The 24,936-nt window shown below is 41.0% G+C and overlaps 1 protein-coding gene across 9 annotated transcripts in view; it reads left to right on the top strand.

Moving 5' to 3' along the window:
* The window catches only part of RIPOR3 (RIPOR family member 3), a 60,490-nt gene that overhangs the window by 28,788 nt on the left and 6,766 nt on the right, over window positions 1-24,936 (top strand). For 5 of the 9 annotated variants that reach the window (XM_076351957.1, XM_076351958.1, XM_076351960.1 and 2 more), the window contains 17 exons: window positions 559-760; window positions 1,582-1,634; window positions 2,228-2,291; window positions 2,690-2,733; window positions 3,409-3,534; window positions 5,667-5,812; window positions 12,466-12,595; window positions 13,583-14,167; window positions 15,306-15,445; window positions 16,287-16,419; window positions 17,184-17,292; window positions 18,501-18,662; window positions 18,832-18,990; window positions 20,131-20,333; window positions 20,610-20,693; window positions 21,663-21,753; window positions 22,880-23,029. In XM_076351957.1, the coding sequence (XP_076208072.1) occupies window positions 559-760; window positions 1,582-1,634; window positions 2,228-2,291; window positions 2,690-2,733; window positions 3,409-3,534; window positions 5,667-5,812; window positions 12,466-12,595; window positions 13,583-14,167; window positions 15,306-15,445; window positions 16,287-16,419; window positions 17,184-17,292; window positions 18,501-18,662; window positions 18,832-18,990; window positions 20,131-20,333; window positions 20,610-20,693; window positions 21,663-21,753; window positions 22,880-22,980 (2,532 nt within the window). In that variant the 3' untranslated portion in view covers window positions 22,981-23,029. Of the gene's footprint in view, window positions 1-181; window positions 761-1,484; window positions 1,635-2,227; window positions 2,292-2,351; window positions 2,486-2,689; window positions 2,734-3,408; window positions 3,535-5,666; window positions 5,813-12,465; window positions 12,596-13,582; window positions 14,168-15,305; window positions 15,446-16,286; window positions 16,420-17,183; window positions 17,293-18,500; window positions 18,663-18,831; window positions 18,991-20,130; window positions 20,334-20,609; window positions 20,694-21,662; window positions 21,754-22,879; window positions 23,030-24,936 lie in introns of those variants that run through there. The other 4 variants (XM_076351961.1, XM_076351966.1, XM_076351964.1 and 1 more) reach the window with 4 other exon arrangements.

Consider the following 24,936-nt stretch of genomic DNA (forward strand, 5'->3'; position numbering starts at 1 on the left):
CAGCAGTGTTCTTCAGATTGTGTTCCTTTACTGGGATGGCATCTCCTTGTGTCTCTTCAGTGATCAGTGTTTGTACCTGACTCTGTATGGACAGAAATGGTGATAAAGATTGGGCTTTTTTTTCCATCGTTGGTGAATGTGTCCTTGTAACCTAGATTCTGTTGTGTTCTCAACTCCCTAGCGGTACCTTCAGCAACAGTGCTAATGAAGAGACAACTCGCAGATCCAACTTTGCCTTTCATTTGGGAAATAATACTACATTAAAAAAAATAAAATCAGAAACTCCCATGTATCATGACGAATGTCCAAGTCCTTGTTATAGCTGGTGGTGAGACTCTTACTGTCTTATTTCAAGCATCTGCAAAAACAAACCAACCAATCATGCACAGAAAATGAAACTACTTCTAAATGTTGGACTGTCTCCTTATAGTAAACAATGCATCTTAATTTAGTGTAACTTAAGATATGCCTAGTGAGTCTTGCAGTAAATATGAAAGTGTTGTTAATATGTACAAATACACATGCCATCCTGTTCAGCCTGTGTTATTCCTCTTTCAGGCTTTCTACTATGACCTGGATAAGGTAAGACTATTAAGGATGAGACGAAATGTTGCAAATAGAGAAAAATGGATGATGTGTCTACTGTGTTACTTAAAGGCATGTTTAGGAAATAATTTCTCAAGTTCCCCTCTCTCCTCTTCAAAAGCAAATTCGCTCTGTGGAGAGATACATCAGAAAACTGGAGTTTCACATAAGCAAGGTAAGGAGTTTTATATCTTGTACATGTCAGGCTTACACTGCTATATAAATCTATATCTAAATAGAATACTTTGATTATAATTCATCTGAAGGGGAATAATGCTGGGTACTTTCTGAAAGCTGTAACTGTTCTTTTTACAGAAGGAGGGGATTTTTATGTATGTATCTTCTTGACTGGTTCTATTCAGGCTGAATGTTGGGTGCAACACAACCTGAGTTTGCCTGTGAAACCAGTTTGCATACTCGGCCAGTTTATTCAGAAAATGCTGCTGTGGGAAGACTTACATGTTCTCCCCCCCTTCCCACAAGGGACCAAATGGGGCAGTTCTGTAGAGTGCATGTCTGCCATCTGCTTCCAAAGGAATGAAATATCTCCTCTGTCTAGGTGTAGGTGTTCTAATCTGTATTGAGGGAATCAGTTTCCTGCTCCCCAAGTAATTTTTCCCTGGACAAAGTGTTACGCTAGTCCTTGTCTTCTAGTCTGATAATAGCAGAGCGAATTGTTTCTCAATATCCCATGCTTTTTGCAGGAATGTCTACAAACTGTTGCACTCTAATCAGCCTATAAAATGCAGGAGTTGTAGCATTCTGCAATACTATGATAGTGGGATTTGGTTGGGTTTTTTGGCCAGGAAAGACTGCTGATGTTCCTTTCCAAAACTTACTAAAATTATGCCAGGGTAATTCTTGTTCGTTCTTCCCTCACCACCCCCCAAATCTTAAAGGTAGAAGAACTCTATGAAGCTTACTGTATCCAGTGCAGACTACGAGATGGGGCTACTAATATGAAACATGCCTTTTCCTTGTCTCCTTCCACCAAAGCCTCCAGAGAGAGCCTAGTAGAGCTTTACAAGAACTTCCAAGAGTGCACAGAGGTAGGAAATACTACACACATATAAGGAAGACCTGACTGTTCCTTAGCAAAAAATGTACTAGGACTTGCTGCTGGCTTTTTTAATGGTGCAGGTTTAAAAACTTCACATGTGAATGAAATACATGTGAACAGAAGCTTGCCTTGCAGGCAAAGCTCTTGAATTCTATGCCCCTTTTTTGCCCCTACTCACCTTGGCTTCATGCATTCGTGAAGACAAGTGAAAAATTCTTTGAATTTCTGCTTTAATAGTGGGGTCCATTATGACTCCCACTGGAAGTAATGGGATGAGAATTGAATAATGAATAAGCTATGCTATTTTTACAAAACAAGCAGTGGAAGGTAACTGACAGTGAAACTGCTTGAGCAGTTCCATTCTTCTGTGGAGCGGCATCACAATTTTCTATCTTAAAAGTAGTATGAATGGACTCTGTATCAGCCTCTGCTAGTGAAAATGTTAGTGTGTGTCCCTTTTTAAAAAAAAAAAAAAAACAAACCAAAAAAGAGCCAAAGTCCTATAAAGAAAATGGCACGTATGGGAAGGTAGCTACTCAGTGCTGCTTTTCAGTCATAGTGACTGTTCAGTCTTCCTTCTAGGACATGTGCTTTATAGAAGGGGCATTGGAGGTCCATTTGGGAGAGTTTCACTTGAAGATGAAAGGTATGTTCCTTTCTTGTTTCCTTCAAGACTCACCAATTGATTTTTGGGTTTCCTGTGTAGCAATCTGATCCACTGAGAGTCCATTTATTTGATGTCAGTTGCTTCCGCTGGCTTTCTGGATGAGACCCTGAACAGAATTTTGGCAAACTTCTGTTTTCTTCGGTGCTGTAAAACAGATCTGCAATGGTATTTGAGTTGAGTACAAAAGCTGACAAGCTTTCTTTCCTCAGCTCAGTTAGTTTGTCCTTCCAAGAGTGTTTTGAGCTGGTGGCATAGCTTCTGCACAGAGTTGAGTATGTGGGGGTGTTAACCAGATAGTCACTTTATTTATTGCAAGCTGAGGCTTTGGGGGACATTGTAAAACTCTACAAGTATTAGAGTTTTCCTTCTCTTTTCAGGGTTGGTGGGCTTTGCACGTCTCTGTCCGGGGGACCAGTATGAGGTGCAGTATACAGCAATTCATTTTGTCCTTTATTTTACTGCTGTGAGTTTGCAGTAGAGGAACAGGAGAGCAAGGGTGCAACATGTAGAAGGCGAGCAGGAAACAGACTATGATAAAACTGTGCACTATTCTGATGAGAACAGTGCTTTGGCACACTCGCTAGTTACTCTGCCCTCTGAGACTGAAGAGGGAAAGATGTGATTCAAGTGTTATGGGAGGGTTTAAAAGATGGCAGTGATTGAACCAACCTGTCAGGTCTTTGTCTTCAAAGTTGCCCTGGAATCAAGTAACAGTTGCTGCCTGTTTCTTGGAAGATTGCCCTTGGCGTGATTTGAATACATCTTAGTATCTTACTGGATTGCTCTCCTACTTCTAACAGTTCCAAATGAATTCCAGTGTGCCTTGTATTTCAATATCGCTACGCTTGCTGTGCAACATAGTTCTGCAGTTCTTCTAGAATGGGTGGGATGTGTCATTTGGCACTGAGTTAAGGTGTTAAAACCTGCAACCTTAATTCCTGCCTCCAATCTTCTAGCTTTATCCAAGTTCCTAAATGTATAGTGATCAAAGGAATGGCTTTGCCTCTGCGGTACTGCAACAGTGTGAGGCATATGGACTGAAGGGAACGTTCTGGGATATGTTGACCCAACATCCTTTTTTCTTCGTGGTTTCTAGGTGTTTGTGCGACTGGGGCGCCAAAAATGGAGGTTGAAAGGCAAGATTGAGACCGATGACAGCCAGACATGGGATGAGGAAGAAAAGATTTTTATACCCAATCTCCACGAGAAGTTTGAAATCAAGGTGTGGTGTATAATGGTTGGATTGGAATCAGTGGGTTAACAGGTCTTCTGCTGTACTACTTACCTGTTAGGCTAAGTGTTTGTCAAAATTCTTAAGTAGTTTTCTTTTCCTAGCCATGTAAAAATGGCAGTTAATCAATGTTCTGCCTACTGAACAGACATCTACTTCTGTTTTTGCTTTGCTCCTGGGACTCATAACTGTATTAGTGCATGTGCTTTCCCATGTTCTGGAGTCAGGTATATGTGGTTGTGGTTTTTTTAAAAAAAGTCCTAGATCAATATCTGGGATCTTCTAGGGTGAAGTCTGGATGTGAAGACAGAAAGATGTGTATGTAGATATTATTTATATCACCCATGTGGAATATTAAGTACCTGGAGTTCTGTTCTCTATTGAAAAAGAGAAATATGTATATGGAAAACATATTGCACATGTGTATGTTTTGAATGTGTACTTCAAATATCCCTTTATCTGGGTGCACTGCAGATTCTTCTGTCATGTTTTACTCCAGAGATGCTCCATATCTGCGAAGAACCAATGGCATTTATATGCCAGTACAAACCATCTGTACTTACATCTTTATTTAGAGTTCTGACACTTTTTAAAGTGCCTCAGAAGAGGTCATGCCTTTAACAGTAAGGGACCAGTGCTAGTGGCCTGTGATACATAGATGACACATTGTGGGTGCCCCTTGGGGGAAGCTTGTAGTTTTCAGACCCTTGTGCAGCTGCCACTGGCATTGCTTGTGGCACTTACTTGCAGGTGGAGTTAATCCTTAAACAGCATTTCCACTGTAGTCTGGCATCTTTTGTGGGCTGGACTCTGCAGCATGACTGCTGTCAACCTAAAAGGAGCTGAGATCGAAGGCTGTGCTGGATTCTATTCTACTGGAAAACTGTGCCAGTGCAGGGTTTCAAGTTTTGGCAGCTGTGTTAAAGCAGCTATTGCAATTTTCCCCTCCTATCTGGCAGCAAGAACTGGGTTACACAGGAGAGACTGGCATCTTGCCAGCACAGCCTTTGGAAATGTGCTTATAATGCATTTTTTTGCTGCCACTGCGCAATGAAGATCAGGTGAGAGGCTAATTCAGATCCCTGTTTTCCCATAATGGTTGTAAAATCTTGTATTACTTTGTATGACAATGATAGTTTTACTCTTTCTGTCAGCTTATGAAAGCCTACTGACTAATGTTCTCCACACCCTCCTGCTCTATCCACTTTGTACTTAATCTTTGCCCAGTACAAATACGTAGCAGGTTTAAAAAACAAAAAAACACCTCCAAAAAAAACCCTGAGAAGTACTAAAGAGTGTTCCAAGAGGAGCCTAGCAACATAACTTTTGCTAGCTCTTAAAGGAGATTTAGGCATGTAACTAATTCCCAAAGAGGACTTTAGGCACTTGTGCTGAAATTCTTTGAGTCTGATGCTTCATGTGCTTCTAGAACAATTTGATCTTCAATTGGAAGTATGTTTTTATAGCAAGTGTCTGATTAGATTTTTTTTTTAAGTAGCTGAAGAAGTGAAGTGCTAGCCTGGGAAAAATGCAGGCCTGTAACTGCATTGATAACAAACTCGGAGTCACCTGCAGAGCTAGAGGAAAGAACTGACACTTACGAGTTCTGATTTTGGTCCACAGCTGAGCTCAGGACAGTTAGAAGGGTCACAGTGGATGCAGACAGTTGTGCTTCCAGATCCTTTAGGCAATTGAGAGCTGAAATAGTCTAGTGTAGGTAGGCTAATATACTTCTTTGTAATACATATTTTTATGACAGTGTTGTTCTAATATCTAGATAAACTAGACTCTACTATAAATGACAATACTTGCATGTATACCAGAGCTAGAATTTCTGAATTTCAGACTAATTTTTCTTAAAATTGTAGTCTAACAAATTCTGTCAGAAGTGCTGTACAGCTCTGTCTCTCCCCAACTCATAGAACTGCTTTCCTCTTTGCTAGCCATCTATGATATATTCCTTGTGGGGATATTGGCTAACAACATTTTAGGAGCCCAGAATTGAGTATCAAGGTTTTAAGTTTGTTGTGGGCCTCAGAGCAGATCTGAGCCTGGGGTGTTCCCCTCTCTTACTGACTTAGGATTGTCTGGTAAGATGAAAATGGATATGTTTGTCCCTGCAGGTGACAGAGCTGCGAGGACTGGCCACTATTCTAGTTGGTGTTGTGACATGCGACAGCATAAACTTCTTTACAACCAAACCTCAGGCAATCATTGTGGATATAACTGAACTGGGCACCATCAAGCTACAGCTGGAGGTCCTCTGGAAGTAAGTACAGCTTCAAATGAAAAAAGCTGGAGCCAAACATTTGAAATAAATTAAAGGCTCCTAAGTATGTCATTTAGTAGCATTCAACATCATAGTCCTCTTTCTATTTGTAGAGCAGGTGCAGGATAGATAGCAGCCACATGCTTCCTCACAGCAACTCCAGCTACTGTGCCTGATCTCTGACTCTGTGGGACCAGTCCTCAGGAAGGGGAGGGGGAAAGGGACAGAAGCTATTTCTGTGACCTTTCAGTTCTTTGTGTTGATGTTGCCAGAGCCATGGTAACATGAACTGACTAGTAGGCTTTTACTTAGCCTACTCTTTGGAATGAGTTGCTCCAAGCAACGTGTGTACATCTATAAAACATGAACAATCTTAAAGATGATGAAATGAAACTGAAAATAGCAGCTTCTAGGCACAATGAAAAAAATATGTAGTTGAAATTTTAGGGCAATCACTATTACTAGGCCACAATTTGTTAAAAATGAAGCTTTCCCAAAGACTTAGCACCTTCATATTTGCCCTGTGATTACAGTTACTGATATAAGCCCTGTTTGTGCGCTACAGGGAAGCTTGGTTACAGATGCACTTTTAAAATAGCTGAGTATTTTCATGGTGCCTGTGTTTTGTTAAATTGTTTTAAAATTTAAATCTGTAAATTGATTTTTGTAGTGGATTACTGATGTTATTAAAAGCAAATTCTCACTTTTGTGGATGCTACACTGGAACTTCTTCACTCTAGACACACCACCATAGATTTTTGAGGTAGTACTATTATTTCTGCTTTATGGGACTGTTGGTCCATACTGACAGTCTTGTCTGCAACAAATCAAAACTTTTTAACCTGTTTCCATTTACTATTGTCCAGGGGTTAAATCTAGCCATCTTAGTGAGGTGCCCAATTAAACAATGGGCACTCTTCACTTGTACTTTTGTATATGGCTTACTGCAGTCCTCAGTTCTTCCCAACCCAACATGGCAAAGAGGCATTTGGATACACCTCCATGATAAGGACCTTCTTGAAAGGCCACTTTGTGATGACTTGTGGATCTAGGCTCTCTCCAGGAAAAGCAGAAACTGAACAATGTTTAGATTAGGAAGGGCAGGGAGCTGTACCTTGCAGGCCAGACTAGCCTGTGACTCAGCCTTACACAACTCTTTTCTGGACATGTTGGTTTCTTATTTTCTTAAAAATTACCAAAAATAAAAAAGCTTGTGTGTTGAATGTGTGGGCTGCCAAATGTGCCCAAAAGCCAAACAGATCCTTCAGTAAGAGAAAAGTTTTCCTGCCCTTAGGGTAAAGTAACCAAACGTATTTTAAATTACACTTCATTTTTCAGGTCTTAATACTCTGTTTCTACTTTTAATTACCTTTGGAAGCATCGTTTGACTTAAACCTTATCACAGTCTTTTAAGCCACCAACAGGAGAAATGCCACAAAGGTTTTCTGTTGCAACTCCTGGTCAAGTGTGGATAAACAGTTTTCAGGTTGCATTTCTGGGGTTGGGGAAAGAAAAGCTTTATTGATCAACATACTATTTTCTGAATGTCTTCTGTGTATGCTGTGGTTCTTGAAATTTACTGTTGACTTGTACATGCATTTGGGCTGCAAAATGAGTCTTGGCAACAGCATCTGAAAATTATTTTGAAACACACACATTGCTCTAAGTCAATGAGAAATAAACTTACACAGCAGCGTTTTGTCTGCACCTGTTGTTTATGACACTTTTTCCTCCTCAGATCTAACAATAGGCACCAGTATATGTTTTGTTTTGGTGAGGTGCTGCAGCTGCTCTGAGACTTTCGAGGCCTCTGTTTCTTATTTGAGAAGCTGAGCCACTAACTAGTTAGGTAACAAAGCCTCATTCCAGAAGCTTGCTGTGATCTTGCATTATGTGCCCTATGAAACTTCTTCTTACTCATGCCAAGTTACTTATGTATTCCCATTTGAATCTGAAAGCAGACACATTCATGGTAGAGCTATAACTGTGTGGAGTGGGGATGGTGCAAGTTGCATTATATATATATATATTTTTTTTTTAAAGTAAAAGTAGCTCTTAAAATGATAGACCTTTTAAATGAAGGCCAATTAAAATATTCTGTTTTGATGTTCGCATGTCTTAGTATTGGGGAAGGAAGGAGAGAAAAGGGGCATAGGAGGATATATGGGCTCTCATACATCCCCAGCAAAGTCTGATGCCTTTATTTGTTGTGTCTCACCCTGCAACAAACACACGCCACCAAGACTTGCATTGGGTTTAATCTGAATGTAAAATGATCAAAAGCTCTATATGCAGTTTCGGAGCGGAACCTTCTGCTTGCAGAGATGCTTTTCATATAAGGGAGGTCCCTTTTTCCCTGACTTCAAGGCTAACATCTTAAGAAGCTTCACTTGTGCAGTGAAGGAGACATACTTTTGTTATTGAACGGGGTATAAAATCTGTTTTTGCCCTAATATGGGAAGTGCTGTACCAAGAGATGGCACATTTGTAGTGGAGTCTGGAAGAAATCACTTCTACTCTCTTCTTGTTAACCCACACAAATGGTATATAACATTCATTTATTTTTTTGCTGGATCTACTTGCTTGCCTTTCCTTGCTGTCAATAACTTGCATAAATAATTACACACATAAGTTGTTCTTCCAAAAGGACTGTATGAGGGAAAACCCCTTCCTATTCTGGGATATTGCATAGCTTCTCAGATAATAGCCTAAATCTCCAAAGCAAATGATATTTGTGACTAAATTTTCTAGAAAAATACAATTGAAACTAAGTTGACACTTGATTGTTGCAGTAGCTCGCAGCTCAGAGTGCAGCTTTTGATTGGTAAGATGAGCAGTTCTATGGCATTTGGGACAACCATCACCCAGCTTTTAGAGTTGGCAACAGCTGAACTGAGAGCACGGTTAGTGGTGATGCATTATCTTTGGGAGTTAATCCCCACTTGGAGTTTTTCAGCATATGAGAAAACTCCGGCTGCGTGTCTCTGCTGTGTTTAAGCTTTATGAAATGCATTGGTATCCTACCAAGTGGATTCTCCAGAGCACTTCTGCACAGAACTGGCAGGCTCCTCCTCTTTGACAGCCTGTTTGCTGAAGTTGTTTACAGAAAAGAGAGGTTGTGTGGTGATAACTCAGGGTGTTTCTATTTTCAAAGATAGAGCACTCAAAATAACAGCTGCTTTTTTTCTTTGATTTAAGAATAACTAAACAAATCCAGCTGACTTGCCCAAACTTCCCTGAGAGGCAAGCTTTCAATCTAGACCTACTCTGTGAGAACTCCAAATGTAGATCAGTCTTGCACTTCTAAATGTATATTTTCTTTAAATAGGCCACTAGTCTTCTGGGCTCTAACAAAAGTTCCTTCAACTCCTTTATAGATTATGCCATGAGGAGTGTGAATGAGCTTAGGCCTGTTGCAGACCGGCTTTGTTGGCCAGTTTGGCAGAAGACTTTGTTTTTTTGCCAATCTAAACAGCAGTCTGAATTCTGTCTCTCACATGAAGGACAAAGAGAAAGCCTGTATTCTCTTCTCAGAACTTCAGTTAGCACCCCGTACTGGGATCTAAGGGTACCAGCCGGCCAGAACCACTCTTGTGATTTCTGCCTGCTTTGAGCGTGTGCTGGCCTGGCTCACAAGGGTTTGTGGAGTAGGAGGGGAAAAAACCTTAAGGGAGAATAAAAAACAAAAGTCTGGTGGTTTTTTTTTTTATACGTACCTACTGACAGTCTTGCTCTTACAGATGAAAACTTACGTGAATAGGTATTTTGTATTAATGCAAGTCTGGATTCACACAGGTCTATCCACCAAGAGCCCTTCTGGCCTGGTAGTATTTAATACATGGACTGATTGGACAGAAGGGGAGTGATTAGGGCATAGTCTTGACAGTGGGAGAAAGGAATGCAGATCCTCTGGGGCTGAAGACCGAATCGAGTTCAGCTCTTACATCCTCTGCCTGATTACTTATGTTCCTCTGAGAACATAAACCAGGAAGTGTCCTCCTTACACACCCAACAGAGAAATGCAGCAGGGTAAGGGAAATGGTAGAAATCTCAAGTATTTCATCCCTCCACAGGTTTGGTGGTTATGACAAAATATCTCACTGGGAATCCATGCTCAGTGCTGGCAAGGCTGAGGTACCTCTGAATGTGTATGGATGCAAAGCTTCTGATGTCGTGGGAGGTGCAATCTAGGAAACATGAGATCTGATGAACTGTAAACCCCTTCAAGGACAGGCTGGGCACGTGTGTTTTGGACCTGAACACCAAAGTCCTGCAATGGTGCTAAGGCAAGCTAAAGGAGAGTTATGTGCTGCATTTACATTGGCCTTAACAATGATGGCATTGTAGCATCATGCATTTAATGCCATTATTGTAATTAGTTATAACCAAAGGCCGACATGTTTGGCAATATAGAAATAGAATGGGGACAACAAAGATGGTCAGACATGTGGGGCCACTTTCATTTTTTTAATAGAATTTTTCAGTCTTAAAAAGGTGGTGTTGGGTAATACTGTACGGGCATATAGATGGTCGCTGTGGAGAATGTGGAAAGGAAATGATTAGTCACTGTTTCTCTTAGTACAGCTACAGAGACCCCGCCACGTCAAAGTACTTGTTCCACAATTTAAAGTTAAATAATGAAATTCCTGCATACTTTTGACCTACGCAGAGATTTTGTGTGAATGATTTCAGGAAGTGACTAGACAAACTAAGGAAAAGCATATGACAATTAAAGGTAATAGTCTGCTTGCAAAGTCTGGTGCATGACAGATCTAAGCGATGGATTGCCTCAAATTTGAGTATGTGTCTGGGGAAAGCCTATTATGTTTGACTTATTTCCTATGCTTTTCCCCTGAATATCCCCTACTGGCTTCTGTCAATGTCAAGCTGCTGGGAGAGATGGATTCATAGATCTGTCCCAGTATGATGTTTTGTTTGCTGTACAAATGTGGAACAAGATGATGGATCATGCCCAAAGAGTTTACAACCAAGAGATAACAGATGCTTTAGAGCAGACTTCATTCTTTCCTTCACCCTTCGCTTTGCTCTCTCAGCTTGTTATCTTGCAGTAACAGGGAGCGCGTGCTTGTTGGGAGGGCAGCTGAATAGCTGTGTTTTGCTAGAGGGCTTTAGTAATTGTCAAAGGGGCAAAACAGATTTAGCTTGTTATTCCGGTCCCTTTCCTCCAAAGTGTCATTTTGCATTACTATATTAAAAGCTAAAAATGAAAAATCTGAGGAATGGATCCTTGTGACTCTTAAGACATAGCCATAGATGGGAGTAATTTGCTTCCATCAGTCAACATAGCAGGCTTTGGCTAAAAGGCTCTTACTGTCAGAAATCCAATTTATTTTCTGCATAGTGAGACAATGCAGATGGTTGTTAATGTGACTCTATGGAACTGGCCTGTTTGGTGAACCCCAGCTGGGTGACACTGGTTAATTTAGCCAATTAACCTGTATTAGGCAGCTCACAGAGTGTTACCTCCATGCTGAGGAAGACAGTGGTGTGTTGCACTGCAGGATGCTGTTGAGAATTGTCCCTGTGCAACATGAGAAGCTAGAGAGAACTGGAGCTCTGCTTTTCAAGTTTTGCTAGAGAGCAGAAGTTAATTTCCCTATAATTGATTAGTCCTTGTTATTGTTTGGATCTTTTCAGACTTCTAGTGATTCTATATTGTACAGCTAAATGCAGCTGACTTCATCCTACTGTTTGGTCATTATATTCATATCTATGAGATTACAGATTTGTTATAAACAATTCACTTTTTTTCAAAATGCCAGTACTTAAGTGGAGAAACAAACTTTCTTTTGGTGCCACAAGGCATATCAGTAGGGAACAAAAGTAACATGTAGAAAAAACAAACTTGCTTTACTTAACTTTAAATATGTTTTCCCTCTCCTGGTTAGCTGAGTTGCATTTTGGGAGACAGTTTGTCCAAGTTTCCTTAGACTGCTTTGCAAAGGAGTTGGGAAATTAACGGCTGTGATGTAGTAGGTAATTGGGAATTTTTTAGAGCAGGTCTTGCCAAACTCTTCTAGACCACAGCCAGTATCCTCTGGGACTATAACTGGATTCATCCATGACTGTATGAACCATATAACTTGCCATATACCACTGCACAAGCTTCCTCTGCCAGCCAAAGGAGGTGTTCGTTAATATTTGAAGGATAATGAAGTTTTTTCAGTGGCTTTTCCAGGTGGTGTGTACTCTGCAGGAGGGAAATTAATGACAGTTTTCCTTTATTACATGTGTTTTATTTCCTTCCTATCTGGTATGGTGTACATCTCGCTATCTGTCCAGTGGCTGTCGGCAAGCAGCCTATACTGTACTTGCCAGCACTGGTGTAGGACACTGCAGAAGGACGGAGAGCACTTCAGACTTTTGGCCTGTTGGACTCTTCTTCCAAAGACTGTGGCACAGGTCTCTGTCTAAAGGGTGTTGAGAATTCTGTGTAAAATACACCTTTTGGCCTACCTCTTTCTCTGTTGGTGCAATCAAAAATATTGGTCAGAGGGGTAGTCTCTCTTTCCTTTTATTCCCCGTGTTGTTTACTAAATGTCACAGTCCAAATCCTAACAGCTCTTCCTGCTGCTAAACATTTCTGTGCTTTCTGGTCTTACTGACACTTAGGTCTTTGTCTTCTGCTACAGACCCTTTGACACAGAGAACCTGTTTTTGTCACCTGGAACCACTGCCAAGTTTTCTGTGGGTAGCAGGAAGAGCTCGTTATACAACTGGACCCCACCAAATACTCCCAGCTTCAGAGAGAAATACTACCTGGTGAGTATGCCGAGGAAAGCAAAATGCAAACCACAGACATAAGACTTGATTTTTGGATTAGATTAGGCTATTGAAGAACACACGCAGAAATGTGAAAACGTAGCACTCCAGGGCCTTTGCAGTTTATTTTTGGGCTTCGTTATATTTTTCTTCTAACCTCTATTCGAGTTCCATCTTAGATTTTGTAAAAGAAAAAAAAAAACAACCAAACACCTGCCAAATATTCCTCTTGGCAGCCAGAATGGTAGGGGTGTGGGCATCAGCTCTAACAGTCTATGGTGGGCATCAAACTGGGAACCAGTCTGTCTCAGTAGCTGTGGAGCAGAATGGCGTCTTAGAGGTGCTATGTGAAACCAACCTTCCTTTTCCTCAACCCCACTTTTTGCCAAGCGTAGCCCAGGGGAATAGAAAACCCTGCCCTCTTTCTCATTCATTCAAGAGGGTGTTGTTTTATATGATCCTGTTAATTCTGCCATACATCCCAAATGCTAATAACATCATATATATGTTCCCCTAACATCAAGTCTAAGTCAGGTTTGGCGTTGCCCCACCAAAGCAGCAGAATATGCAGTCGTCTTCAGAAAGGTTTATTATTTGTACAGGGTATGTTGGACTCTTCAAAATGAACGTTTCCTCTAACCACTACATTCACGTCCTGTCCTGAGCTGATGTGACACAAAAGCTGCTTGGCAAAGTTCTTTTTCCAGAAACAATTTTTTAGCTGTCTTGATAACTTCGTCTGAAAGATCTAAAGCACAGTTACTACTGCTCCCCTTAGCTCATCCAGTAGGCTCTTAGTATTTTGTTTCAATAGTTTCTTTTGTCCAGTCTATGCTGGCCTGGCTCCAGCGTGCAGAAGAGCCCTGTGGTTTTGATCAGTTTGGATGCGTGTGTTTCCAAGAACAGGAAACCATAGTTCTCTATCTTAGGTGTTATCTCATGCTTTTCAATTGTGTATGTGCTCACTTACAAATCTATTTGCTGCAGTCTGTTTTGCAACAAAGGCAGAACCAAGGGGATGTAAGTGATGAAGCTCAGCCTCCGAGCATATTGAGCTACTTGGCTGCCTGTGATTTTGATGTACATGGCAGGAGCAAGCCTTATAATCCTGCAGAGACAAGTGAGGCAGACTCGTTCAGCTCTGAGGATCAGAAAGGGACAGAATCCAGAAATACAACTCCAGCTCTAGACCATAGGACATTGCCATTGGTTATTATTCAAGAGACTTGTGCAGAAGAGCGACAGCATCCTCTTCCAAATCACACAACTCTAGATATCTTGAAGAAGACTCCGTGTGTGGATGGATTTCCAAATAACCCATCTAGTTTTCTGAATCGTCACAAAGGTAGTAGAGATTCCTTCAGCCAGACCAGAAATCGCCATCTGACAGAGCAAGAAGACATTAGCCAGCAAAGCTTGAATGCTGCAAATGACCTAAAACTAGATGGACATACAAAGTCAATTGATAAGACTCTTCAAGAAGTGTTAAATTTGCTGAAATTACACAATGTGGGGCAAGCCCAACTGGAGAAATTGGAATACCAAGTTTCATCTCTGAGGGATAAATTAAAGGTATGGTAGTGTTTTACTCTTGATAGATGGTGTAGCTTCCACTGTTACTCCTAAAACTGTAGAAGTTCCATGACCCTGTGGTGGATTTGGTTTAATGATGTATCGGTGGCACGTTCCCAAAAAGTAAGTTTGGCCACCAGAGGTCAGGCACCGCTCGGAAAAGGCAGCCTTGAGAGCTAACTACACGGGAGCACTATGTTGCACAGCATCTCTCGGAGACAGCCGTTAAATGCTGTGCACAGATCAATAATCTGGAAAAAGAAATTAAGAAACTGCATGCGGTCAAAGTGGAAACTAATCTGGGCTAAGCAGAATCTGAACTGTATGTCAGAGCCTTTGCGTTGTGGTTTGCTTCTATTTTTTTTGATGTTTGTCAGATTTAGTATACCTTGAGATGACAGCATCAGTTCATCAAACCTAATGTTTCTCCAGGATCACCTAGCTTTTGCAGGCAGTTCAGTCTGACAAGTCATATAGAGGAAAGGTCCTGGAGAAGAGCTTTCTGCAAGCAGTGGGTTATATTGCAAATTTGGTAGCGTTGTAGTACATGGGGCCAGTGTGCAGACTTGGGAGATAAGATACTGTAAGACTTTATCTAAGGTCTGGAATAATAAATCATGTTAACAAAGCTGCACTGACTTCCTATTCCAGTGCAACCACTTTAAAAATAGGAATTAAAAAAACCAAACCAAGTGCTCTCAAAGCAGCCTTTCCAAGGGGGAGAAAGTTAGTGGCCTCATGAAATCCACTATTGATACCGAAGTTCTTGGATGTTAAGCTGGAATGCAACAGACCCCCTAAGATTGCTACTTCTGTATCTGAAACAGGGAATAAGTGAAAATTGCACTAATGGCAGAAGATGCAGAGAAAATCAGCTCTCATACCAATCTCGAGGCATGGAAATCCAAAAAGGAATACAGACAGATTAAAATATTGAAGCATATTTTGAATTTAATTCGCAACATTATTTTGGGATCAGAGTGCTGTACCAAGAGCTAATTTTCCTGATGCGTTAAGAATGAAATCAGAAAAGCAAATTGATTTGTTATTAAGAGTGATTTGAAAAAAGGCAAAGAACTCATAGAAAATGGCTTGATAACTGCAAGTAACAATATTCTTCCTTCCATTCCGTCAACAGCTAAAGACACTTCATCACAAACATTCATCTATGGAAAGTTTAATGGTGGAGACAGTACTGGAAAGTTTTGACTTTTTAAATGCTGACTGTAGTGCTGATGAGCTTTCGTTATTTGGAAGCGTAAGAACAGCCAGTATCAGGTATGTATCTGCAGCACTTCTTATAGGGGACAAGGGAAAGGGCTGAGGAGGGCTGATCCCAGGAACACTTACCGATACACTATACCTGGCTAAGTAACGATTGTGCAGAGCTGCTAGTGGTATGAACATCCAGGATAGAAACCAATTTTTTTGAATACTCTGAGATTCATAATTCAGAATACCTACCAGATTGAAATGGCAGGAAACTTAAACTGAACTTACGGAAAACGCTGCAGAATGATAACCGCAGGATATGATGGAAGGCCTAACATGTAGGACTGCTAGAAACAGACCGCAGGAAACAGGTTTATCAGGATGATGCTGAACAGTTCTGCACTAGCAAGGGAGAGAGCTACGATTAACTTACAGAGCTCTTCTACCTGTTCTTTCTTTTGAATTCGGTTTTGCATTTTGCAGGTTGCATAGCACTGAAACTTACATTCCAGAGCTATGAGCCTGATCCTGGCTCCCAGTATCATCGAGTTGGGAGAACACCAAGGGATTTGTCTGTTGTATGTGCTGCTTTTGCAGTTCACCTGCTGCAAATGAGCCAGCAACTCAATTCACATTATCTGGAAGCATCTTTTACTAATATTGATTCTCAAAAATAGGATTTTGTGGGATCGACTGATGTGGTATTACTGTTCTGCAATGAGTTTTAGAAATAAAGTCCTCATGTTTTTAAGAAGTGTTATAACAGCATTTTTAATTGCATTTATCTGTTAAATGCTGCCTGGTTTGTACTTCTGCAACTTGCTTGAAGGCTACTATTGAGACTGCACATCTTCATACTTATTTAGTGATGAGAGTTTTAACACTTTTTTTTCCCTCATCTCAACAGCACATACAATGACAACACGCTTCAGTCCCTGAGCTGTGACATGAGAACAGAAACAAGAGATGTAACTACTGGTGATGACAACTTAGACGTACTTTTGATAACTCACCTGAAGCTGTGCAAAGGTCTTTTGCAGGTAAGGAATAGCCTATGGGTTTCCAGGGCACTGGTAATTGTTGATTCTGATTATGGACAAAAGTGACTATGTAGCTGGTTTTTTTATAAAAGCAGAAAGACTCAGAATAGAAATTGAGTCCAAAAAATGCAGTGTATATATGTGAATGCACAGAATGTGTTGTACAAAACTCTGCTGCTTTTTTCCAGCCTCTGGGTTTTGCTGAAGCTCTAAGTAATACCTTTGTGCCCAAAGCAGGCTGCTAATGCAATAGGACAGATTTGGGTTGAATTGTGTATCGATAACAGGTGATCAATTTTTTTAATGAATGAAAAACTGCTACTACTAGAAAGAAACTGGTAGCATGTAGGGCAAGAAAGAACTCTTATTTCTCCTTGAGACCCCATTCCTCAATTAATTTTGGTTATAGTGCTCAAGCACTTTATCGTCCTCAAAGTATTACCTCTGATGAGGATGGGCAGCAGAGGACAGCATAACTAAGTATTGATCCGCTACACAGTTGTCAAAGGACAGGGGCAGAGAAGAATGTCAAATGCCAGACAGCTTGTCCCAGCATAATGTGATTTGCTTGTCCTGTTCTGCTGAGCAGCTTTGCACTTGGAAGTGACCTGTCTGTGCTGTGGTGGGAAGAGAGGCCTTTTGAGAGCAGCTGGTGTGTTTTCTCACAGATTTTAGAAGTTTGATTCTAAGAAACAAATCGTCATTCATCTTGAGCTTGATACTGCCTTTGTTTCAGCTACTAAGATAAGCATGTTGCATTTCAGAAACTGAGGTCACCAAATGTAGCCCAGGTTGTCCAGGAGAGCATTTTGGAAGAAGTATCAGAGCAGACGCGAGTCCTGGGGGATGTCTTGGATATGTCTGTTGAAGAAAGTGAGTAACTATTGTTCCAAGGCGTGCCAGAGATGTGAGAGGTACAGGTAACTCTGCTTGAGCTTCCCCAGACACATCAGGGTTTCACTTTAAATTCCTTACAAACATTCACGTAAGTAAAACAGCTCTTATATCTAGATTCTTAGAAAAAACAGGGCTCATCATTTGCTTGTTTTTTTCCCCTGCAAGGAAGGAAAAGATTTGAAGAAGTTTGTCTCAAAGAAATAGTAGCTGAACTGGTATGTCTTAGAAACAGGGATGTTATAGGTGATGGAGTTTGCAGTCGAAGAACAGCAGAATAGCCTTAATAAAATCCTCTTTTATAGCTATTCTTTTACTTAGTAAGCAAACAGCCCAAATTCTGTACACGTTTGCAAGAAAGGTTTGGCGTGCAATTTTTCCCCATTTCAGGCCTTCTCACTACTAAATTCTTCCATTGACTGTAGGATGTGACAAAATGATAAAGGCACAATGGGAGACTTTGAAGGCTTTTGTTCTCATCTTGGTAAATATAATGGCAAGAATGCAAATTTTAGTTGGAAGGATCTGCTGACAGATTTTATCCTGAAGGATGTGAGAATAAACTGTTCCCTAGAGCAAAGCTCCAAAGGGCCTTTGGTACAATGTGATGAAGAAGGTGTAGGAGTCTTAAATGCAGAACACAAGTTCAACATCTCTGTAGGTAAGAGTGAGAAATGATAGGGTTTAAATGATAGCAAGAAACCACAGGGTATTGCTTCAAGTGCTTTTCTGAACTGTTTGATGAAAGGAAGCCTGCCTCAGCCTATGCACTGAGGTTTGGAGTTCTCCACTTGTGAAGGTACATAAGACGGGGTCTCTAAAACGCTTGGAAATGGCACATCTCTTGCTGATAGAAGTGGAAACAGTTGAACTCACAGAAAGTTCTTCAGAAACTTGACTCAGATGCTGGGATAAAATGAATAGTAAGAGGCAGAAGAGCTGCTAGGCATCTCATTCAGGTCTCATTATGACAGTTTAGGAGCTCAACCCAAGCTTGGTGAAATCAATGCTTGCAGATGTTAAAATACTGGCAGCAAATCTCCAGCTTTGAACAAAACCATCTGTATAACGCAAATACAAGTTAATGCTGACACATCTCTAGATATGCCATCTGGTGCCTAATTTCTCATGTAATAATCCAAAATCTGCTAGAGCTCGCTGACTTTTTAAAATGTGATTTTTTTCAGTTATTCAGAAGACTAAAAAGAAGAAGCACTATCTGAAAATCTGGAGTGATCTTGCAGAGCCTGGCAGCATCTTGTTTGCTTCAGCAGAAAGATTCCGTCATGCACTAAAATACACATTGATGCTCAAAGTGAAGGAAAAATACCCTGGTCAATTAGAAGCAGGTACCAATCTGTTCCTTGAACACAAGGCCACTCTGGTTTCATTTTATTGCATGGCTAAAAATTGTCCTTGTGCATTTTAAAAATAAATTAAAACTCTTACTTGTTTTAAGCAGCTTACATCTAACCAACCTTTCAGTTTCTCATTTGTTCTTTTCCGTGTTACTTTCAGTATTGCAGAGGCTGCTGGAGCAGATCATCACCTGTGACGGGTTGCTCCCCTCTCCGTACCTCCAAACAGAACTGGTTACTTTATTCCAATTTTATAGCTACCTGGAGAAACACCACATTACCAGCCTGGAGAAACACTTGGGAAGACTTGCTAAAGAAGGTAATGGCAGTGCTTGGCTCTTTTGCTTGAACTGACAAGCCCAGCGGCTGGCTGTTGCTCTCCAGGTTACTCAAGATACACTTTCAGAGCAGAAAACAGCCCAACCATTGCATTGGCAGTTTGTTTCCATTTTAATTCCCTTTATGACCATGTAATTTTAATTAGAACAGGAAAGACATGCTTGACTCCCATATCTAACCGGGTAGAAACAAAAGAGGTGCAAACGATGGGTTTATCTTAAGTGCCCTAGGAAGTGGGTTCTGTAATATTCTGAACTTAAAGCAGAAACGAAGTTGGCAGCGATCTACAGCTGGATTGAAGGACTGAGTAAATGTCTGTAGCTTTGTGTGACTATTGCAGCTGTAATCAGACACAGATAATGGCAATAAAATTTCCGAGGTTACTAATGTGCATTTTCTAGCACGAGGTAGCCAGTGTCTTGCTGAAGCCTAGCCCAACGTGTGAAAGTACTTTAAAACTTAGTCTGTATCAGAAAAGAACTATTTTAAAAATAGTCCTGATACTGACTGCATCTTTAGTCTTATTTTGATGCAGATGACTCATCTGGTGCAGGACTAAGAACTTGTGCATGGCTAGTCAGTGAAAAAGACCTGGAATATTCTTCAAATTGAAACTGTCAATCTACTGCCTGATTTCTTATTTTTTAAAAGATAGAGGGTTTTCTCTTTGGCCAGTACAGCAAGATATTTCAGGGATGTTTAGAAGTATTTTGCTCGATCGTGTTTTCCTTATTGTAGGGCTCGACCGCTTGTCCTAATGTCCAAAGGGGTAGGAGTTCTTTTGCACTGCATGTTGTACTCAACGCACCCGGGTCCTAGAAGGACCGGGGCTTCGCTGTGGTTGTGAAATATTGTGGCTGCGCTATTATTGTGAAATAATAATCTCTGCTCCGTTCGTCAGACAGTCTTGGCATAGGAGGAAATGAAACAATGACAGGGAAAGAAGACAGGATGGTCAAAGGGGCAGTCGTCCTGATTTGCTTCCTGCCGTGCTTGGCTTGCTCATTAGCCATGTGAATAACTACTTGTGGCTAAAGGCGACTGAATTAGAGAGGAGTTTGTCTTCTCTTGGTGATGTCTTCATTTGTCAGTTAGTGAAGTTGAGTCCTTTCATTTGCAGTAATGCTAATTGAGGAGCTACAATGCCCTGGACGGCTGAAGACTCTTAAAAAATTGAAAGGAAAGCGGCTGAACAAACTCCAGCCTCTACCGCAGACTTTACGGCTACTTGGGACTTTACAGCTAGACGACAACCACCGCGTCAGCAAAGCAGCCACATCCTGCCTCTCCCATGCAGCAGCAAACAAGAACTTCAGGGAAAAGGTGAAGACTGCAGTTCTTACCGGCTTTTCTAAATAGATGCTGAAATACGTGGAGCTCGTTTTATCCTAGAATAGCCCTATCGCCCTCTCTGCACTTCATTAATCTATTAACTAGAACCTGAACTACATCAGTGCTCAAGTGATTTGTCTATATCCTTTATTCAATTTCAGATAGGTAAAACAGTGCTTATGTCACTCTGAATTTGAGCTCTTCATTACGCTTAAGTTTATAAAGCCTTTCTTCTCCCCCCCTCCCCCCCCCTTTTTTTTCATTCAGGCTCTCTTTTTTTACACTGATGTTTTAGCTGACTGTGATGCAAGACTTCAGCAAGCTGCATGTTTGGCTCTTAAAAACCTCAGAGTAAGTATTTACAGCTCTACTTTTGCTGTGCGTGTCTGGCCAAAATTGCTAGGTGCTAAAAGTGCACCTAGCTTTTTTTTTTTTTAAGCCGGTAGGGTTACTTTTTCAGCTTCCTTCTATTTGGAATTAATGAATTCTTTGGCTGCCAAAGTTCCAAAGTATTAATACTGTTATTCAGAAGGCAGCAGGCAGAGGGAGCTGCAGGCATCTGGAGCGTCTCAAGTTGATCTGACCAGGCACAGTACAATGGCAGAAAGGATGTTTTCTAACTTCTACAGTATTGTCAGTGGGGAAGGACAACAGACGCTGTCTGACTGGGGGACATCTAGCATGCAGAAAAATGAGCAACAGTCAGCTATATATGGAGTCAGTTCTAAAGCTTTAACTATAGAAATTTAACATTAAATCAGTTCATCTTTTTTTTTAACAACAGCTGATTATAGTCAGAAAATAAAAGTAATATTTGCATTGCTATTATAAGAAGCTGTCAGGACAGATTTAAAGCTTTCCACCAGCCACAAGTCTGTAATAAGTTAGTTTGCACACAAGGGATTATTGTGAGTAGTTTCTACAAACATGTAGTCACAAGACACAGGCCCAACAAATCGGAGTCTTATTCTCAAAGTCAGATTTGCAAAGCAACTGCTGCCCTTGCACAACCTCCATTAACTCTTTCAGTGAAGGCCCTGATTGGTTCATGCTAATTTAATGGTACCGCAGCAGTGACCTGTACCCTAGAGCTTTTATACTTTTTCATGCCCTAAAACAGGAGAGAAAGTAGCAGAGGTGAGATCTCACGCTCAGAAAAATTAACTGCAAGCTGGTATGTTGGGGGAGAAAAGAAAGGTGACGGTAGAATTCAGATGCAAGAAAAGATGGGGTTTGTATGTATGTGTTTACCTTGCAAAAAATGTTCATCAAAATGCTTGCTGAACAGCTACTGTTGCAAACTTTTCTTTTCTCAAACAGGGTGTTGAGAGTATTGAGCAGGTCGCCCACCTGTGCCAATCTGCAACAGAGGAAGTTAGGAATGCAGCCAGGGAAACAACGCTATCCTTTGGTAAGTCTTTCACACAACTTGAAAATACAGATTCTGAAAAAGTAACGTGAAATAGTGCAGAGCCAGAACAGGCCTGAAGTTCAGCCTGAACACATCTAGGACAATGGAAATATTTCATGGGCAGCTATTTCATACCATTAAGATAAACTTTGTATCATGTAGGCTCCCGTTGAAGTTTGTAGAACCGGACCAAGGAGATTACTGTAGGATAAAGTGCTTTAAGAACCACTAAACTTTTTAAAAAGGTGGCAGATAAGTACTGAAAGTGCTGACAGTGCTGCTGGAGTACTTCTTAATAGTAGTACTGGCATCAGCAATTTTCTCCTCCTAGATTTTGTAAAAAGGACATTTCAACCTGGCAGATCACAATAAAGCCTCTTCTAGCTCCGAGATTGGCTAAGCTGACTTAAAGATCTTTTATATGTATCACAACAACGGACTCTTCGGGTCTGGTAGTCTTTTCTAGACACCTACAAACTACTTAGCTACTTCCAATTTTGATGTTCCTATTCTTCTTCAAATGGTTCCACTCTGAGTACTGGAGGGCAAAGAGTACAAACAACATGGTTTGTATACTGGTTCATTACCTGTTACTTCACCTGAATTCAGTAGATGTAGAGTGGAGTTGAGCTGCTAATGAAATGTCAGCGTTCCCAGTTTGCTACCGTCTAGTATTTGTACTTCTGCTGAGGGCAAAGGAGAATTGCCTAGGCTAAGTATCTTAAATGCACAGCTGCTAGAGAGGATGTCCAGTTCATCTAGGAGACGGCAATTTCCCTGTTCCGTTCTTCCTAAAAACACTTTGATTCACGCTTAGTTCTGGGGATCTCCAGACTTGCTTCACAGAAACACTCAGATTCATGTGAATTGCAAAACAAGTTTTCCAGCTGTGATGCTCCAGATCATTGCTCATGTGGAAACGTTTACAGAAGGCCTGATTTTCCATGGTGGCTTCTAGCAGTTTTTGGAAAACTATTCCCTTAGAGATGTGTTTGTCGCTATTGAGAGTTCTGGTTAGTTCCGAAGAAGGTCACAACAGAAGTAGTTGTAGAGTATCGCGTTTCTCAGGCTGTTTCTAACTGCTTTCTCTTCCTCAGCATGGGATGTATTTTCTCTTTCTCCACAGGTGAAAAGGGACGGCAAGCCTTTGAGAAAATGGACAGGATTTGCTGTGAATTAAGAGAAACTGTACAACAAGAGGCTGAAATTGAAATCACAGTGTTTTAGTAGTGAAATAGGAGGAGCTGAATCACGTTGTCCTCACAGCCACATATGGGTACCTGAGGATTTTTTGTTGTTTATCAGTGTCTGGTTTACTTACGCCCTGCTATCTACATGCTGCATACTGAGAGAGTACAGGTTTATTTCCAAAGGGGGGAGAGTTTGCAGTCTACACTAAGTAGACTGGAATACATTTTCTCACTGTCTGTCAGCACACGATGAAATACCAAGTGCTAGACAAGTGAAAACGAGGATCTCTTAGAACATGGCACCAGGTTGTCACTTGGGTTAAAATCCTCGTCTCACCGGAATTACTGCCCCTGCTCCAACTGTAAGTCAGTCAAATACGACCCATTTCCCCATAAAGTGTTTTATTGATTTGGCATTTCTCAAAGAGGAGCGAAATGATTGCTCTCCGACAGTGCATCTAGAAACTAGCAGACAACAGATCGCGTACATCAACTGCCCATATACATTAGAAAAATCTAGCGGCAGTGCTTGGTGGTTTCCTTTTCTGGTACAGTTCAGTTGCAGAAGGAAAGCTTGTTACTTCAAAAGCCAGTTTCTTCATAACCATCGCAACTTAGGACAGGTTCAAGCAAGGACTGACAAGGCTAGGTACTGAGTGTATATCCTCAGCGGTTTACAACAGGAAGGTATGTATTGTATTTGCCGTGTGCAGGTCTGACTGACATATGGACAGCTCTGTATAAGTTTTTTGGTTTTTTTTAAATTTATTCATTTAGTCATAGATCAAGACTTCTCATAATCGTACGCCCACTGTCAGGCTTGTTATTCAACACTTATGTAACTTAGTGGAGGGTAGCCATGAAGAGAAGCCTGGCTTCAGGTAAAATACTTGAAAGGGTTTGGCTTGTGTGTATATTTTTTTTTAATATATATATTACTTTTCTATTCAGTATTTATTTGTTGGATTTCATACTGTTTTCTAAAATTCTAATAAAACATTTGAGACAAGTTCCTGCAAGTGCTTCATACTGACGTGCTTGTAGCATTGTGGATAGGTATAAGGCAATAAACCCCCAAAGGGAGTTAAGATAGTTAACTGACACACATCTTAGCTTGACAGGCAGCGTGTCATGTACCCACTTCCATATTCCGCCTGTGAAAAGTTCAGGCTTGTACTGTTGGGACAGGCTGAGCTACTGTTCTGCTACTGGTATTTGGTCTGGAAATGTGCAGCTGGCTTATACCATTGACATCTTTACTGATGAGCTCTGAATAGCAGGGCCGTGGTGTTTAGGTCGTGCTATTCCATAGCAAAGTAAAACTTAACGGGCTGCTCTTCTGTACTGTAACTCTGCTTTTAACTTAGGGATTTATTTAAAAGCAGGAGAAAGCTGCTGTTCTACTGCGGTAAATTCTCTGCTCTCCCCCTTCACTGGAAGGGGGAAAGGGAAATGGCTGGCGAGCTGTAAGAGGCAGGGGCAGCCCAGGTGCCTTTGCCTGCGCTAGGCTTTAAACCCTAACAGTAAGGTGCTGACAGTTTCCGAGGGGCAGTGCATGAAAGCCCACCACAGCTGTTTTAATACCGCTTTATGAAACTACTGACAACTCTCTCTTCAAGCACCTCTCCTCCATTTGTAACTTTCCTTAAAAATACAAACAAAAAGGTAAAATACTTTAATCCAAACAACATGGAAATGTGATTGCTGCGGCTGCTGTAACACAAGCAGGTACACTGCTGTATCCCCACCAAACGCAGCTTCGTGTTAAGGCACAACTGAAACTCCTGCAAAAACCACTTATGCTTGAAAGTTCCTACACTTTTTACATTACACCGACTCCTGGGCCAAGATAGTTAAAATTTACCTGTTTAAAGACTAGAGGAGGGAGATAGAAGTATGTGTCAGGGAGACATGGGATACTCATTTCACTCTCTTTTACTGGAGCTCTGACCTACAAGTCCTTACAGTAACATTTAAATCGCTTTCTTCTACA

This window comes from Aptenodytes patagonicus, chromosome 14, assembly GCF_965638725.1.
Source record: "Aptenodytes patagonicus chromosome 14, bAptPat1.pri.cur, whole genome shotgun sequence".
Classification (NCBI taxonomy): domain Eukaryota; kingdom Metazoa; phylum Chordata; class Aves; order Sphenisciformes; family Spheniscidae; genus Aptenodytes; species Aptenodytes patagonicus.